Source organism: Macaca nemestrina, chromosome 11 (genome assembly GCF_043159975.1).
Source record: "Macaca nemestrina isolate mMacNem1 chromosome 11, mMacNem.hap1, whole genome shotgun sequence".
NCBI classification, from domain to species: domain Eukaryota; kingdom Metazoa; phylum Chordata; class Mammalia; order Primates; family Cercopithecidae; genus Macaca; species Macaca nemestrina.
In genome coordinates, this window is record NC_092135.1 from 64,167,099 (window position 1) to 64,186,633 (window position 19,535).

Consider the following 19,535-nt stretch of genomic DNA (forward strand, 5'->3'; position numbering starts at 1 on the left):
CATTAACTCATTCATTTGTCCATCAAACCCTTGTTACATATCTTCTATGTATTCACTTCTGTACATGATTTCCTTTCCTCAGGGAATTTATGTTAAGTTTTGGTTAGGTAGATAAACACAGAAATAAATGAATATAACTAGATACGGCAACTAAAGTGACAGATAGGGTTCATTTTGATAGCATGGAAGAAGTCAATCTAACCTGGCTTATTTCTTGAGAAAGAGAGATCAGTAGAGGCTTCCTAGAAGAGATGGAGCCTGGGTTGAACCAAAATATCAGTAAAAAAGAGTTTGGGTGGAATGCCAGGCCAAGAGGGCAGCAAAAATTGTTATGCATAGAAATTTAAACCAGTTTAGAACGGTGATGCAAGCAGAACGTACACAAGAGGCAAGGGTGAGAGATGAGTTTAGAGAAATTGGTCAGACTATGGAAAGCATTGGCCTTTACCTTAAGGAGTTTGGTTTATATCCTATACAGGTTGAGGAGTAAGTAAAGGGTTATAAGCAGGGAACAAGATATACAGATTGCAATGTAAATAGATGCCTCCATGGTACATGGAGGATAAGTTGGATGAGGTGAATAGAGAGGAGTAGGGGTAAAGAAAGTTCCATACCCAGAAAAACTTTCGGATTCTGGTCCGGTATCCCTGTCAGGAGGGGAAGATCAGGGCAACGCTAGTTAGGAACTAGAGCTGTAACAGATTCGGGACATATTTGGCATATAAAACCAGCAGGATTTGGTGATTGATTGGATATTGGATGTAAGAGAAAGGAAGGAGCCCAGGACTACCACGTGGATGTCAGCAGTGAATTGAAAACCACAGGAGCAGGAGCTGACTTGGCAGGTAATGATTTTGAGAGGCCTGTGAAATGTTTAAATACAGATATCCTATAGATTTTTAAAATGGGGGTGGGAACCTGAAACAGGGGAAAAGCCTGTCTAGAAAGGAATACTTAGTAATAATTAGCATACATGTATCTGTTGAAGTCAGAACAGTTTTTGAGGTCATACAAAAAGAGTATTTAGGGTGAGGAGGAAAAAGGGCCAATTCCAAAACATTCCGAAACAACAAAATTAAGGGAGAGAATTCAGTGGTGTGCTGAAAGCAGCCCATACCAATTCTCATTGTTAAACTGTCAGAAATTCCTGTTAGTCTGTTATTAAAAGCAGCCATTATTAAATATTTGACTATATAAACTTAGAATTCTATAACTTACTTTAAAGAAATGTAATAAATACTAAAACATATCACTTCCTAATTATTTTCCTGTATTTTACTATTATTTATGCTCTTTGGGCAATATATGTCTATTCTGTCTGAACGGCAGAAGTATGGCATACTGTGGGGCTATCACGCATCTCTTCTTTCTGGACGGTGGTCTATTCTCTCTGGATTATTCTCTCTTGACAGTAGTAATATGCTTTACTGCTGGATTACTGTGCAACTTTTCTTTCTGGATGCTGGTCTATTCTATCTGGCCTATTGTATCTGGATGGTGGGAGTATGTCACATTGTTTAACTACTGTGAATCTCTTCTTAACTCTGCATTTAGCAACTTCACATCAGTAGTTTGAAATTGGTGATGGTGGGAATCTTTACACTATAAAAATCTCCAAGCACTACAAATGAGAACTTCTTGATTTTCTAGAGTAGAATTAAGAAGATGATGGAGAAAATGCTAATAAACCAGATAAACAGTCAAGGTGTATTGTGTTTATAGCCATTACACTGAATAGCACAAAAATTTTTTAAAAAATCCTTTCATTATTGAAATTCTGTTTTCTGATTTGCAAATAATTGCTTACATCACTGATAAATGAGTATCTGACATATAGCTTCTTCATTTCATTTTTACTTCACTGACTAACATAAATACCAGGCAATCTTCATATTAAAACTATACTTGTTTATTAGCTGCAAAAATAGGTTGCCTATACATGCAAAAGTTTGGCAAAATTCAAAAAAAGCATTTTTTAATAAACAATTTGATACACAGAATGTTCAATAAAAAGTTGTAATATTTTATTATTTGTAAATTGTGTGTCATATATCCTTAATATCAGTAAAATTTATAACAAATGATATAAGTATGCATATGTTATTTTCTTTGGAGAACCAGTTTATAAAAATATTTACCTATACATCACTAGGACAGGTAGAGGAGAAAACTTTGAAGTAGATGAAATGAGAGATGAACAAGAAGAACCAAGTGGATGCAGTAAAAGAGAAACTAAAGAGTAAAAAGTTTTACAAGCAGTGATAAACAGAGCTATGAACGTAGGAGGCCCAGAAAGAGAATGATTGAAAAATTGAAAAATTAAATTTAAATCAATTTAAAGTTTATTAAAGCAACTAAATTACTCTGAAGAAAAGAGCGACTCTTTAAAAACTAACTACAATGAATTCCTCCTCATAAAATTTTAGACGAAAAACCTCATTTTAGATTAAGGCAGGAGGTGGGAAAGTAATAATGGGCAGCACTTTTTCGATACCTGTTTCAGAAGTTTGAGATTTAGATATTTCTAAAAAATTGATTTCCTTTTCTGCAAAACAATATAGTTCATTAACAAGTATTGAGCCTTTCAAGGAACAACTTCAGATAATCATAAGATGTATGTTCTAAAACAACAAAACTAGAATCCTTTTGACAAGATGCACCTGGTAGATTATGTTTTGTAATGGATCTTTTCATGTTTCTGAAGTCTAATTAGTGCATTGATCCAGTTGATATGAGGTTATTTTCTAGCACTTTAATTTCCAGCTCTATAGAAATACAGCAAACAAGGTGTTTCCCTCTCCCCCTACAATGTCTCTGGTGTTTTTGTTATCATGCATATTTTATGTGTTCCTGTTCTTTCTCTCTGGAAGTTTCTAAGTTCCCAGAAGGCTCAAACTGAGTCTCTAATGCTTGCTGTCTGTGCTTACGGTACTCATTGTTGTCCTCTACTTGGCTTAATAGGTCATTTATAGTCGATTTTTAAAAGACTTGATTCCCCAAAGAGAGTTATATAATCTTCTAAGCAGTTAGCCATAATTTGAAAGGTCTCATCTCTGTGAATTCTATACTTTACATAAAGATTGGATGAAAAAGAAGAAAAAAAGGTGATGGAAAATCTACACATAGCTTCATTTATACAATGCTAATTACAGTGAACATGATCTCAGATCTGAAATTATTTATCATCCTGTACTTAAATAATTATCTAAATGCATTTAGTTAAGAGAGAACATTCAATTAAATGATATAAAAACAGAGTAAAAGGGTAGGGTCAAAAATTAACTCTAAGTTAATCTTTTTCTGGGCAGATAAAAATACGAGAGAGAGTGAAAACATGAGATGAATTTTTTAATATTAACTTAGTGCTCTAGAGTTTGTCTTAAACTTAAAAACAATGAGCACATACAAGAAAGAATCTATCTTTCTCAGGTACAACTTATTGGATAAGAAAGTTATCCCTTTGGTTAAGAAGATTTTACTCTCTGGGATTTACTTTTGTCCATCTTAAAGTTGAAGGGAAACATTGTTCTTATGATTGAGGAAATAAAAACACTAAAAATCCTAATTAGAAAAGTTAGTAAACTTTCAATCTGAAATGAAGTTTCATAAATATTGCCCTCAGGGTTTATCACACCTCAGAGAGTTTCTTTCTCTTATTTTGAGGCAAGAATGATGGAGTGCCTGTCTGGTTTTTGTGCAAAGGTATATCCCAAGAGATTTCCAACCAAGCTGGTTAGCAATGCTATCACACCTTCTCTTTAAAAGGACTATTAATTAAATGTAAACATAACAGGGAATCTCTCATACATTTTAATGGGTCCCAGTGAGTAAATGCTATTTCTTTTGGGTGGTTTCACTAATGTGCTCTCATGGTGCATTACATAAAGTCTATGCTGAGTTTCATCATGTTAAACCAATGCTCTCAAAAAAAAAAAAAGAAAAAGAAAAGAAAAAAGAAACCATTGACCATTTCAAAGACAGACTATTCATTATAAACTATAACAGCATGATCAATATAATTAATGTAAACATTGATTATGAAAACAAGCTTTCTTCACCATTTCTTAATGTCTAAAATAACTAAAACAATATTTGTTAACATTATCTTTCCAAAGAAAGAAAAAATTAGTCACAAAGGAGTTGGTTATTGTGTTACTAAAGTTAGAATTAATGATTAGTCATTTTATAGGAAGTGGGTGAATACAAAACATTTTGAAAGGAAGGTGATTTGGCTCCTCCTACCAAGTTAACAGAAAAGTACATTATTGTTATTATCATCATTATTTTTTGAGACGGAGTCTCACTTGTTTGCCAGGCTGGAGTGCAGTGGCACGATCTCAGCTCACTGCAACCTCCGCCTCCTGGGTTCAAGCGATTCTCCTGCCTCAGCCTCTTGAGTAGCTGGGACTACAGGTGCTCACCACCAGGCCCAGCTAATTTTTGTATTTTTAGTAGAGACGGAGTTTCACCATGTTGGCCAGGATGGTCTTGATCTCTTGACCTTGTGAAAAAGGTTATTTTTCTCTAATCCTGATTACGTAATTTACTAATTTGATAATCTAAAAGCAGCACAATATAAAACCACATAGACCCAAAGAGTCATGCCATATTCATAATTATATAGATTGCCAAGTCATGTAGAACCAAGGATAGTAAAGAACAGGGCAAGATAGAAGGAGTCTGAAGTCTTGAAATACAAAGTAAAAGACATGGAACTAAGGAACAACCTGGCCTAAGAGGGAGGAGAAAAGGTGAATAAGAGGAACTAGATGCAATCAATGAAATACATTAGCAAAGTGATAGTTATGAAGCTGAAATGAATCAACAAATGTGAGACAATGAACAACAAAATCATTTTAACATTTGTCTTCAGTAAAAACATGCTACTCGGATTTAATTGTTTCTCATACTTTCTTTAATTTTTTCTATTACTTTTCAGGTAACAGAGATCTCTGGAGGTGAAACATTGCTCTGAATTGGTATTGATTCTAGTTCAGCTCTTGTAGACCAATTACCAACTTGTAAGTAAACATGTTCTTGATTCTTCATTCTGACAAGCCCATACTTCTCAGTCTTCATGTGGAAACTATGCATTTCTAGTTTTTGAGCACCCCACGTTCAATCCATCAACAAATTGCTTCAGCTCTAACTTCAAAATATACTCAGAATGTCCCACCCTCACTATACAAAACTCTACCATACTAGTCTAAGCTCCCATCACCTCTCACCTGGATTTATGCAGAAACTCCAAGAAATCTCCCAGCTTCTGCCATTGCTATTCGCCCTTCCACTCTTAAGATTGCACATTGTGAGATTTTAAAATCACATCCTTATAATGTTCTTGAAATGTCTTATAATCTGGCCTCTACTACATCTTTGATCTATACTTTTTTAAAATAACGTCATTTGTTTTGTTTGTTTGTTTGTTTGTTGGAGACAGAGTCTTCCTCTGTCATCCAGGCTGGAGTGCAGTGGCACAATCTTGGCTCACTGCAACCTCTGCCTCCTGGATTTAAGTGATTCTCGTGCCTCAGCCTTCCAAGTAGCAGGGATTATAGGCATGTACCACCATGATCAACTAATTTTTTTTTCATTTTCAGTAAAAATGGAGTTTCGCTATGTTGGCCAGGCTGGTCTTGAACTCCTGGCCTCAAGTGATCTCCCACCTCGGCCTCCCAAAGTACTGGAATTATAGGTGTGAGCCACTTCACCTAGCCTCTGACCTTAACTTTTAATACTCTTCTCATTTCTCATTATTCTCCATCTATATTGGCCCCTTGGTTTTTCCCAAATGTTTTGCATATCCTCACCTCGGGGCATGTGACTTCATTACTCTGCCTAAAATACTTTTCTTCCATATATTTGCATGCCCCCCTTCAATTTTCTTTATGTCACAGAAGAAACATCACCTTTATAGGTAGGCTTTCTCTGATCAATCATTCATTCATAGCATATTTATGTGCCAGTAAGTTCTTCCCCCTCACTCTTGGTATTCCTCTTTTCCATATACCTTCTCCATAGCACTTTTCACCTGTCTGACCTGCTACATCTTGATATGTTTGTTCAGCAAGGGGCATTGTTTTGTTCACAGCTCTGTCTCCCTCCAGTGCCTGGAACTGGACCTGGCACACAGGTATTTAATAATTATTTGTTTACGGGAATAAGAATGATTATGTGAATACATGGTTGAAAGGCTAAACAAATTGGCTGCTTCGTTGAATTTATTAGGCTACAGATCCAGAGACTGTATGAAGTCTCTACTGGAGCACATAAAAGGGATGTGACTCAGAGACCAGTACTCCCTCAGTAAATTTCAATGGTCCAAGCCCAGGTTCATCGGAAAATGTGTTTCCATAATATTTCTTCTACACTGGCCTCAATTTGGAAGCAATGAACACTCTCAAAGTAATCACAAAAGTATTTTCATTGATGTTTATAGGATTTAAAAAACTTTATATCTTAGTATAACAGTACCTACAGTCTGAAATAGCACAGTGTTAATACTTTCTGTAAGACTTTAAGTTTTTTGAAGTTGTTTTTTGGTTTGAAACTTTAATTTGATTGATAAACCCAACTTCTTTCTAGTTATCCTAGAATTTTAAGTGATGATCATTCATAAAATGAATAGGGAAAATCTTGGTAGCATCAGTACAAATTTAAGTCTATATGCTGCTAATAAATTTCTTGAGGAACAGGCCATAAGTGTTGATGAAATTCTTAAATCCCTATAACATGAACACTTTTAAAGGAAACTCTGCATTTCCTTATAGCACTAATTTCAGCAAGCGCAAAATGTATATTGACTGGATGTCATACACCTTTGCTCCTTACATAAAATGATATTTGGTGTGCATTTAAAGAAAAACCATGCACTCGTTGTAGTTTGCTGATGTCTTTATTTTCCAATCATTTTGCTTCACGTGTGAGTGTTATAAGAGACTAGTTGAGAAAATCTTGGAGACTGAAAGCAAGTCGATGATTTTTCAAAAAATACTAATGCAGAGGGTAAGCCCATGACTACATAAGTCATTAGCATCTGTGCTATCATAGCTTCTTTATAAGATTGTTAACAGAATCCTTGAAGAACAAGAAAAGTAGAAGAAGGAAGATAGACACTGTGCTAGTAAGTTTATAATCATTATCTTATTTGATCCTCTTAGCATCGCTGTGATGTGGATGCTGATATCCCCATTTTACAGATGAGATATCTGAAGAACAAGATTTTAAATTGTGTACTAGTTCTCACAGGCAGATAATAAGTAGGCAAATTAGAATGTATGTTTATCAGGCTCCAAAGTTTGAACTTTGTGTTATTGTATTACATTACAGCCCTATGCTGGGCTTGTATTTTTACCTAGATGATACAATACTTGTTCAGACAATACTGCATTATCCCTGGCAAATTCCAGAAGTAGTAAGAAATTCAGTACATCAGAAAGCATACAGGAGTAGAAAGAAGTACCGTTAAAAAATAAAAGACTAAGGCCAAATGTAAAGAACTTTACATGTAAAGTTAAGGACTTCAGACTTTACCCCGAAGGCAAAGGATTCACACATTTTAGTGTGCATGAAAATCCTCTCGAGGGCTTGGGCCCTATCTCCAGAGTTCCTGATGAACTTGTGACTAGCAAGGAAAACTTTAAGGCTCTCTCAAAGTCTTTAGCTTGAGGATAAGATAGATCATGAAGTTACTAATTAAAGACTGGAGGAAGCTGTAAAACATGCTAAAGTTTTGTTTTTGTTTTTGCCCTTTTCAAAAAAAACTTATTAAACTTGGAATGTTTTAAAAACAACAGATGGTGATGACCAATGGGGAATTGTAAGCAGATCTGGGACTCAAGAGTGAGGTCAGGGGCAAAGACACTGATGTTAAGAGTCAATAGCACAGAAATGGCTTTTCAAGCCACAGGCATGCATGAAACACCTTGGAGCTTCAGAATAAGAAAAGATAACTGAAGTTTGAACATGTGGGGAGAAATCATTATTTACAGGATGTGCAGAAAAACAACACTCATTAAAGAAATAGAGAGAGGAACTCAGAATTCTAAGACAAATAAAAGACCAAAGGTAGACTATGGCCTCTGAAACTAAGGACAGGAAGAATTTTGAGAGAGACTGTGGTCAACAGTATCAAACAGTTTTCTGAGAGTTAGTGAGTAGATTCCATTTTTTATTAAAAGGACAAAAGTATAAACTCTTTCATTAACTTGTATTCTAGTGGTTCCACTGATCTGGAAATATTAATTAAGGCTCTAAAATAAGAAGCAGTAGCGTGCTTACAGTCTAACATACAGTGATAGGAAATTATTGTTAGTCAAGTGCCATAGATGTGGAAACTGAAATTTAGAGAACTCTAGTGACTTGCCCTTAATCATCATACAGCTATAGCTGAATCAGCATGGAATGGAGTCTTCTGACTTACCAACAAACTCTGGTAAGTATTACGCATTAAAACAAACTCCAAAACACTAATAAAGGAATGCTAACCAAGGTCTCAATTTTTGTCTTACCATCTGTGAAACAGGCTTCTGGCTCATCGGAATTCATAGGTTCAGCCTCTGCTTCTTCTCCTTCTCCAGGCAAAGGGTTATCAACTGTGCTGCACTCTGAGGAGCTTGATTGGTTTAATCTCTAGAAAGGAATTCACCACCCCACCAGGTAGTTCATTTAGAGTTCATTCAAATCTGGTATTTAAGCCTTATTTAATAATCAGACTCATGCAAAGTATTATGAAAAAAAGATTAATAGTATGATGGCCATAAAAATGTATAAACACATATTGAGGTCAAGTAACCTTAAATGTATCTATACTTGATCTTTCTATCTACACCATCCTGTAAAATAATAAACTTTATTATTTTATTACAGTAACAGTTATGTGGCCAAAATTAGATAAGGTAATATATTGATGTTAACTATCACTTTTGGAAAGTATTGGCCACATCTTACTTTTTTTTAATTTTTAATATAAATTTATGGACACTGACAATCATTATTTGAGGACAACCTATACCCTATTTGCAATATAATACAAGTGTGAAATTACTAATGCCTGATAATTGAAAGCTCAGATCAAATAGTTGGCAAAAAACTTAATAGTTAAAATTTTTTAAAAAGATGAGTTCAAGATAAAGTCCAAATGTATTTTTTATTATCTCTTGGATTTAAATACATGTAGTAGGACGATATAGATAGAAGTTCTTTGATCAAGACCACAAAATCAAATACGGTTTTGAAATCAAAATGCCAATGACCATACCAACACTACCTATTTTGTATATAACATTTTAGTACATCGTAGAAAAGATTAAACAACAGTATTATTTATAATGTCAAGAAAGTGGCTACTAAAGTAAGCACCACATGCAAACTCTGAAACAAAGACTGAAGAAAATTAAACATGGCAGACTTACACATGGAGCAATGAATTAATTGTCATTATGATCATATAACTGATCATAACACAAATAGGTTTTTCCCACCCAGAGCTTTATGAGTAACCATGATGTTTACACATACACACGAATAAATCTTTACAAAAAATACATACAGCAATTGTAGCAAAACTCTGTCAAATTTCGCAAATATTGTTTTATAAAGGAGTAAAGCAGCATATCAATGGAAGAATTAATTTTTCATTCTCATTTGCTAAATGACACATGAATATTGGAAGCTGCTAGTTACTACAACACGATTCTCTTATTAAGTTACAACTTTATCTTTTTTAGAGTAGTTCAAGCAAGTGCAAGTGCTAAAAATAATAAAGTACTTATTTCAGATAAATTGATTCTTGATCTATGAATCTGTATTAATATCATAGGCCCAATCCAAAGGTTTGATTTTTAGAGATTGACTTGGAAGCTGGAAGTATTCTTGATGGGTACCACATTAAATTCTCAATGCTATTATTATCACCTAGTATACAACATCATAAAAATGGCATTGATAAAGTATTGTACATAAGGAATGATGTAAGCAGACCAAGTCTTTCTTATAACTGGAGTAAAGAATTATGAACAAACTGTTAAGTGAACTCCTCTAGTCTACGTTGGCCTAGAGGCATTATTCCCACCAGGTCCATGAGTTTGATGACAGTATCAGTTATGAAAGTGTTAGTACACAATTTCACTCAAAAACAGGTTCTTTAAACGGATTGAATTCATCTAAATTAGCTTAATCTAAAATTAGAAAATAGAAATTAATTATAACTGAATATTCTATAAAACTATAGAACAAGTTTTAAAATAGAAACTATAGAATGAGTTTTAAAGTATATATGACAAGTTTTAAAATATAGATTAATCCAGGAAATGATGTTGGATAAACTTATAATTACTAATATGTATTTTGTGCCAATTGCCACAAAATCCAAAGTACCATATTTAGAAGACTACAGTTTGAACGGCTTCAAGTCTTGACCTCTCGGCTACACGTGAACTATCATCAGGGAACTGAAAGACAGGGCCCTATTATTCTGTGAAGTTAAGACCAAGTCCTTCAATTCTGAAAAAAGAATTATTGGCCTGGGTTTTGAGGTAAGGCAGTGGGAGGAACTGCTGATAGAAAGAATACAAAGCACCTCCCTGCTATTAGACACAATATTAACAATAGGAAATAGTTATAATTGTTTTCTCTGAGCTGGTAACAACTTTTAAATAAAATGATTCTTATTTGCAGAATTCTGACTTAGGCTAAATTCATGAAAGCATCTTCAACACCAGTAATTGGTTCTCTCACTGTTTAAGAGAGCATTAACAAAGATTTATGCCTAATTAGTTTATGAGCAAGTAAAAATTTCGGTGATTTTACGTAGTGTATCTTGCCATTGAAACTTTTTTTTTCACATGCAGGTTTTATATTTTTTTATGGTCAATTGAATTCAGCTTGGCACATAATTTTATGTCATAAATTAAAGTTATTAAATATTATTGTTTAATGGGTCAGAAATTATCAAAATATTTGATATGAACTATTATTAATTTGTATTTGTAGTCAAATTATTATGGCTAATAGATTCTTACACATTCAGGGTTTTCTTGGGAATGCATTAAGTATTCAAACAGTAACTATTTCAATACTGTATATAAAATTAAATATTTATATGCACACTTTAGCAATATAGACAGTTCTAATCAATTTGACCTTTGAATTCTACACTTGCTATAGTATAAGCTTCTTTAGCAGAGTTCTAAGAGAATACCTTTATATAGAAAGGCTGATATATATAATAAAGTTTTTTTCCTGTGGTGAAATTTATTGAATTCTCACAGTAAGCATCACCATATTTAAGTACTATATAAGGAAGATCATATCAATTATTTGTATTATTTTATATGATTATTTTCTATATTACTTTCATTTCTTTAAACTCAATCATCTGTTGTTTAGTTTTCCAAGTAATTTTGGAAATGAAAGAATGACTATACTATATTAGAGAAGTGAAATAAATGCTTTAGTATGAAAAAATTTTCTTTTGCTATTATAAATAGGACCTTCTGTAATTTTCACATGGATTTGATTTCTAATAAAAGGGAAATATCAATTTTTTATCATTGGCAGTCTACTTATAAATAAAATAAATATAAATGTAAGCATAGGATCAAGAAGGTGGACTCATTGGTATTAGGAATCAGAAGTGTACCATAATTAGCATTCTTGCCTTTTCATTGAATAATATGATATTGACTGTAAGTGCCTTCTAAAAGTGTCTTTTTAAAAATATGAAAGTGATATAGTTGACTCAAACATTTTAAATGTATAATATTTACAGTGCAAAAGTAAAGTTTCCTCCACTATCTCCTTGATTCAACCCCCCTGAGGTAATCAAGAGAGAGAGAAAGAGAGAGAGGGGAGAGAGAGAGAGGAGAGAGAGAGAGAGAAATTGGCATATCTTTCCATATTTTTCAGTGTGCATCCATACAACACTATAGCTGTGAAATAATCCTTATCTTCATTGTAAACTTATGTAGCTATTTAAGATGCTCCTTTCAATTACTGAAAATATGTTCAAATTAAAAGCGTTATTATTCTTCATGGTTTTCCCTTTGATTGCCTTGAAGCTGTGTTTTCTACTATACTGCTTGAGTAGAAATTACGTTAAATATATGTATCACGTTAGAACATGTCCTAAGTTGTTCACTTACAAATTTATCACTGGCATTTCCTAAGATAAACATTAACAATGCAAGCCTATTTCATGCTATCATGGATGGTGGCTAACGCTATTTAGTTAATTATTGTTCCAAGAGGTGTGAAGTAGGAATATCTAATGACTTGATAATCTAACGCTCAAAAGAAGAAACTATCAAACATATAGCGGCACTGTACAAAACACAGAACTCAACAAAAATCTTACTCAAAGAGAATGATTGATGCTGAAAAGAACCTAAAAGTGTTACATTTAAAGTACATACTATAAACTCTTTGCTTCACACAACAAAAAAAGATATTCTTTAAGGAGCAGAGCCTAGAATGGTTATTTCACCTGAGCCTTAAAATACTCACAAAAGACAGTAAGAAAGTTGAGAGAAGAAAATCAAAAGGAGGAGATGGGTATAAAAGAGAAGAAAAATTATGGCAGACATTCATGGTAAACTAAGCGCCATTATCTGTTAATAAGCAAGAAAGACATTTTAAAATTAGTTTCAAGTTACTGTTATCCATCTTTTAACTGCATAGTTTTACCATCAATATCTATAATTGTGTTCTTGAATCATTAAGGAGTAAAATAGTAAAGTTCGATTAAAGGATCAAAGGACCCTTTGAGAAGAATTCCACACATAGTTACTATGTGGCATAAGAGTCCAATTTCCAATTTCCCATTATGTTACAGGATAACTAGTTGTTTAAATACCCTCTTCTGGTGCAGAACCAAGATAACCTTTCTTCTCTCTTGCAATTGTTCAGGGCCTTTATTTTGTTCCTTCTGGAGAAGTGTGAACATTATCCTTTTATAGAGTTTTTAAAATTGGAGGTCATTAATATTATTGATATTACTATTTGTGCTTTTCATCTTGAGTGTAATGACATTTCTTAACATGATTTAGATTTCTGGGCCCCTCAAGGTCTCTGCAATATTGTTTTTGATATGAAATTTCTCAAGATTCTTTTTGAAAGGTAATGCCTCAAGTTAAAAAATAACTGAAGCTCAGGAATTTCAGGAAAAAATGGAAATAATTTAAAAATACTCCAGATATTATTGATCAGTGGAAAACTCAACTGTATTTTCTTCTGTTGTCTAAGTTTTAATGTTACTTTCACTAATTTAGCAGAAAATTGTCAGTTTATTAACTAGTTGCAATAAATTCTGGGCTCACATTCTAATTATGGACAACTAAAACGTTAGCTCTTTTTTTTAAAAAAAAGGCAATAAAACCGATTTTTTTCCTTTCCTATTTTTCTTTGTCTATTGCTAGCAGAGAAATATCGTGTAGGCTCTGGGAGGAACAGCTACTCATTCAGCATGAAACACACAGTTCCATCACAAGGTCAACATGCTATATAGTATTCTGTTGGTGAAATAATGAGGTCAAATCTCAGCCACCACCAGAGAAATTCAAAATAAAACCAATGATTTCATGGAGAGCTCTTATTTTTCTCAGAATCTTCTACCTAGGGCACTTTCTATCCAGTAACATGAACACTTACATGACTAAATGATAAGATATGAATATTTTAAAAATCATACAAAAGCAACAACACTTGGCCATATAAGAAGGCTGGACTGGCTACAGATTTCTCAGCCAGGTCCTATAGTATCATCTTGAAGTATTTTTCTAATGAAAAGAACAGAAGCATTTACTAGTAAGAGCTAGAAGTGTAAAGTGGCCATTGATATTCAAGGGTTGTCTCTGTGCTCTGTCACAGAACTTGTCAGGCCTCTGAGCCCAAGCCAAGCCATTGCATCCCCTGTGACTTGCACGTATAGGCCGAGATGGCCTGAAGTAACTGAAGAATCACAAAAGAAGTGAAAATGCCCTGCCCCGCCTTAACTGATGACATTCCACCACAAAAGAAGTGCAAATGGCCAGTCCTTGTCTTAAGTGATGACATTATCTTGTGAAATTCCTTTTCCTGGCTCATCCTGGTTCAAAAAGCTCCACCACTGAGCACCTTGTGACCCCCAACTCCTGCCCGCCAGAGAACAACCCTCCTTTGACTGTAATATTCCTTTACCTACCCAAATCCTATAAAACAGCCCCACCCTAATCTCCCTTCACTGACTCTCTTTTCGGACTCAGCCCGCCTGCACCCAGGTGAAATAAACAGCCATGTTGCTCACACAAAGCCTGTTTGGTGGTCTCTTCACACAGAGGCGCATGACAGAACTGCTATACTGTTTGCAGAGAAAGCAGCTGGAACACAGTGGGTCAAGTCAGAGTATCTTAAAATCTTTAGAAGCAAACATTTAGACAATTTTACTATTCATGCCAGCTTTAAAAAATGCAACATGTAGGTAAAGAAGGATTGGAACCTCAGCAAACACAAAGGCAAAGTGTAGATACTCAGACTCAAGCTTTGTAAATATTATCTATAATTTTAAAACAAGCAAGAATGACAAACACAAAGTAAGCTACCTAGGTATCTGAATCATTTCTGTTAACCACTAATACTACCCACAATGAAGGAGGGCAAGGAAAAGTGAATTTTAATGAGCTGAATAATTACTAGTTTTTTAAACATGTGGATTTCTAATATTGAAAATATAATGTAAATAGAAATTTTACATGAATAAAATAACTCTATCCCTTATGTAAGCAACTTTTGCTAAAGTGCCATATTTCAAGTCATTCTTAACTGAATATTCAGTTTTTTCTTGATTAAGAGGATGACTATTTATAACATGTGCCTCATCTTTTCTAATAGCTTGGTAAAAAAGTAATAATAATTTATGAATTCAAAACATATATATGCATATGTTTATATGTCTATGCATGTATATATAGTTCTAGAAATAGCTTTCTCAAAAATTGTATGTTTTATCTATACCTATATAGATAATATTGGACGTATATGCATCCTTATTTAGGCTCTAGTTGAAGAAAATTCACCATATTCTGGAATAAAATAGTTTTCTATGAGTATATTGCCTCTAAATCCCCACCAAATTTGAAATAGAAAAATAAATCTTTCACTTAGGCCACCTTTAAGATTATCTTTGAATAAACTGGAACACAAAAATAACTAATTTTTCATTTGAAACTGCAATGACACACCCTAGGGTATGTCAATTTCAGGATAAAGTTTTGCTTTCATCATTGCACAAAAGATAACAATAATACAAACGTCTCAACAATGACAGAGAAATTCAAAATATGAACTAGATTATAAAAAATAGTCAAAATTCTTATTGACAGAGATTCCTTCCCCCATCCTAGTACTATTAAAGTTCATTCAACAAGTTATGCTAAAATTAAAATATATCTTAGTATGTATTTTTAATACCTTTTAGAAATATTCAATAAGGCAATACATATTAATCTGTATCTAATTTCAGTAAAAGTCTTCTATGTGTTATTGATAGATAGGTTTAGTGTTCACTTCATAATGTGCTCTATCTAAACCTCTTAGTTTCTAGAGGCCACTCTGATTAGGTATGTAATCAGAAACTTATTCTCATCAATGTGTAATATTACTTCTGGAATAAAATTAAACATTTTGAACACGTATCACTTATTAATTCATAGGCAAGGCCTATCGACTTTTAACTGATGCATTTTATATAGGAGGAAATAAAATCAAATTAATTACTGAGTTGATTTTAAAAAAATAAAGTCCCATAACTAACAGTGCTTAAAACCATTTCAAAATGTATTCAAAGTTTATACTAGAAGCAGGGTACTTTGGCTCTGACCCCAACTTTCTAGATGTGTACTAAGAAAGCATGAGTCTCAATTTACTTATCCATAAATATACAGCTAGAACTACAATGATCCTCTCCTGCTCTGAGATTTTATATTTATGCCAGAAACATTTCTTCCACAATTTTTTAGAGTTTTGATCTACTTAATTTAAATGTGACAATTTAATGTGATAAACATCTCTATATTTTTATGTAGGTTTAATCAGGAAGGGAAGTTGATAGAGGTTTTCAAATCAAATGTTGCTTCAATGGCTACTGTTACATTCTGCATTTTACTTTTATAATCAATTCAATAAAAATCTACAGATCATGCACTTGAAATCACTTAAGCACATGAAGGTTACATCAAAGAAGTCATCAAGAGAATCACAAAAAATATAATAGAATTGTCCTGGTGTCGCTTGTGCGACAATTTCACAATTGGTGTCGAATTGTGCTGTGATGTCGCTTTATCTATTGAGCAACTGTATATGTTTCTACTCTCTTGCAATGGGTCAGGCAGAAAGATTTTGTAGCTGAACAGCATGCAAGACATTGAAAAAATATCGTATGTATGATTTTTTAAGGTAACCTGTGTAAAAGTGGTGACATATGTCTCTGCCTGGTTAAAAGCACAGAGCTGCATCCTTGATTGATCCAGTTTGATTTTACCCCTGTGAGAAGTAAGAAGGTTAGGTACTAAATTTTAGAAATGCAGCATGATGAAAGTTTAGTCAACTGTGTTTTAAAATGTTTAAAGTCATATACCTATAAGTAGAAATTAGTTACATATTTGAAAGTACATGCTATATACTCAATGTTAAGCAATATATTAGAATCACAATACTAAGATTAAATGTCATTCAACAGAGACTTTAAAACAATCAATTAAACAGTTACATAATTCTATTATTTAGGAATTGAATTTACTATAATGTGCTAATGCAATGTTTTGCATTCTATTTTTCCTTAAATGCAAGCAACATTTAAATACAAGTGATTATCAGTATAGGGGGTGAAGTGGGAGTAAGAGTATGCAGCTTTAAAAAGCATATTCTAAAATTAACATGTCTTGATTGACTTTTATTTTTAATTAATTAATTTTGACATTTTAAACAGCATTGCAAAAAAGTGAAGTTTCCAAATTTATCAAAATATAAAGAACAAGACACATTGATTTGAATATGTCAGACAAATATTTCATTGTTTTTAGGCACATAAACAAATGAAGATGGAAAGATTTTTCAAATTCTTTGGAAACAACCTGAAAAAAAGAAATGGTCTAAGTGCAATTCTACAGAAGAGTGCTTTTTAAAAAATCCATGCATAAAAAATACAATCAAATGCCAGTTTTACCCAACAGCATAACTGTAACTAATCCCTAAATTTTTCAAAGTCAAATGCATTTTTGAAAGATTATTACATTTTCTAAAGTGTAGTAATAAGCAGAACATAAATCTAAATTAAGGAAAAAACTTTGATTAAAAAATCTAACGAGAGAAAGTCTTGATAACAATATAATTAAAACCACCACATAGTAAAAGGACATTAAATATTTAACTTTGAGAACTGCAAATATTGAAACAACTTTTTATCAAGTCAATAAAATGACTACATTTCATAATAATAAGCATATTTAAGTCTCTCTAAAGATAATGACTTTGTAAACTGAACACTGAATAGATGAATGGGTGGATAGACGAATGAATGAGTGAATCAGGTGAACAACATGAATGCTCGTTCCTCTGCCTGAGATTTCCTTCTGTACCACATCTGCCCAGTGAAATTCTCTCCATACTGTAAGGTCTGGCTTAAGTGCCACCTCCTTTCATGTGAAGTCAGCCTGATATAGCCCCTTACTCAATGCATCCTCAATGGACTAGTTTAGTGTCCTGTTATGGATTGTGCTTTGCTTTGTTCTGTGTTATAATTTTTTGTGTATTTATCTAAGGTGCAACTATTAGACTGTAAACTTTTGTTGTCAATGATCAATCACCCTTTACCTTTGAAGTACATGAAGTTTTTAGTGTGGTTTTTGGGGGACTCAATATTTATAGGGGGTCAAAAATATTTCATGAGTGTAATTTAGGAGAGAAAAACTCTATGCCTATTACAATTCTGGGCAGATAGTCATAGAAAATTTTAATGTGTTCTCTACTATGCACAAATACAAAAAATAAATAAAATATCTGTGTTCAGTAACACATTTATGTAATTAAGAAATAAGATTATACAGGTAGAATAAAGTTTATATTTTACTTATGTCTTTATACTATGTTGAGCCACGTGAAATTTCTACTTTTTGCATATTAAAAATGGTTAGATATTTAGTTTTTTATTATTTAACTTAATATATTCTTATTTTCATATATACTAATTCAGTAAATAAAAATTAAATTTTGTTTCTTGGTAATTTTATACAATATGTTTCAAAGTATAACATTATAGTTGATGCACATTATTCCAAACTATGCCTAGTAACTAAATCTCTTAAAATAGAAAATTACCATCTTTCAATTCTTTTGACATTTTCATAAAGGAATAATAATAATTAGTAGCAGTAATAATATTGGAGAAGCATGTCTGACCTTGTTAATGTCTTCCAATGTATCTTACTAAGATAATCCAGATTTTATTCAGGGCAGCAATATGCCTGGATAAATGTCCTGCCTCAGCCAGGCTTCCTTGTTGTTAGGGGTGGTCATGTCACACTGTTCTTGCCAATAAGACATAAGCCAAAGTTGGATAAAGATCTCTGGGAAAGTTTTGCTTTTCCTCAGGCAAGTGAGATAGTCATTACTTCTGCTTCTGTCTATTTCTTTCTCTTTCCTACCTGAGTATTGGATATAAAGCTGTAGGTGGAACAGTCACCTCTAATTATAGGCATTAAGATAGAAGAAAAAACACATATGAAGACTGGCAGAAGGGAGAAGAGATGGAGCCTAGGACATGGAGGCCACGTGGACTGCTGATCTGTGGAAGTTTTAAAATATGAAAATAGAATGCTCTATCCACTTATGCTGATATAGTTAAGTCTCTGTTGCATGCAGTTAAACAGAGTCCTGACTCCGAAATAGCCAAAAATAACATAATACAAAAAAAATAGGGATTATCCATGTACCCTTAAGTAAAATAGATTTATTCAAATAATTAAGATCTTAACATGTGTACCTTGGTGTGGCAGTAAGTGTATTCCCTAGCCCTTAATATAGTTTTAATGTGGAAGATAATATAATAATAAATCAATTCTACTTAATACATTGTCCTGAGAGAACACAAAGTTTCAAAGAGAGCAAAGTGATGTGTAGAAAAAATTATGCCAAATTGATTTAATACTTTTCTGTAATAACATAATATGTCATGACAAAGGAGATGCTTTAAAGGCAGTGATCTGGACTTTAGTGATATTTCTGAGTCACTTGCCAATTTCATCAACAAGCCAGGGAGAGCTGGATAAGTCTTAGTAGCACTAAGAACCTAATAGTTACCTCAGCAAGGCTTTCACCAGAAAAGAATGAATATATCAGGCAGAAGCCACAAGAACTTGAGTTTGGTCAAGACGAGTTTGTCATATTTATCAATAATTTGCATGAAAAAATAGAGATACATTAATATATATGCAAATAAATATACAGATACACATGAAATACTATAATATATGAAATATGCGTTTAATATTGAATAAATGGAAAGG

At 33.1% G+C, this 19,535-nt stretch overlaps 1 protein-coding gene and 1 long non-coding RNA gene across 10 annotated transcripts in view; one reads left to right on the forward strand and one right to left on the reverse strand.

Moving 5' to 3' along the window:
• The window catches only part of LOC105483302 (uncharacterized), a 143,000-nt gene that overhangs the window by 99,975 nt on the left and 23,490 nt on the right, over positions 1 to 19,535 (forward strand). For 4 of the 6 annotated variants that reach the window (XR_011609847.1, XR_011609844.1, XR_011609846.1 and 1 more), the window contains exons 4-5: positions 4,940 to 5,021; positions 8,580 to 8,658. This is a non-coding gene — a long non-coding RNA (uncharacterized lncRNA). Of the gene's footprint in view, positions 1 to 4,939; positions 5,022 to 6,091; positions 6,134 to 8,382; positions 8,435 to 8,579; positions 8,659 to 19,535 lie in introns of all 6 variants that reach the window. The other 2 variants (XR_011609845.1, XR_988161.3) reach the window with 2 other exon arrangements.
• LOC105483303 (sodium voltage-gated channel alpha subunit 9) overlaps positions 1 to 19,535 on the reverse strand; it is a 180,808-nt gene that overhangs the window by 40,917 nt on the left and 120,356 nt on the right. For all 4 annotated transcript variants that reach the window (XM_011744101.2, XM_071072886.1, XM_024793261.2 and 1 more), the window contains one exon: positions 8,511 to 8,631. In XM_011744101.2, coding sequence (XP_011742403.2) covers positions 8,511 to 8,631 — 121 coding nt within the window. The remainder of the gene's footprint in view (positions 1 to 8,510; positions 8,632 to 19,535) is intronic.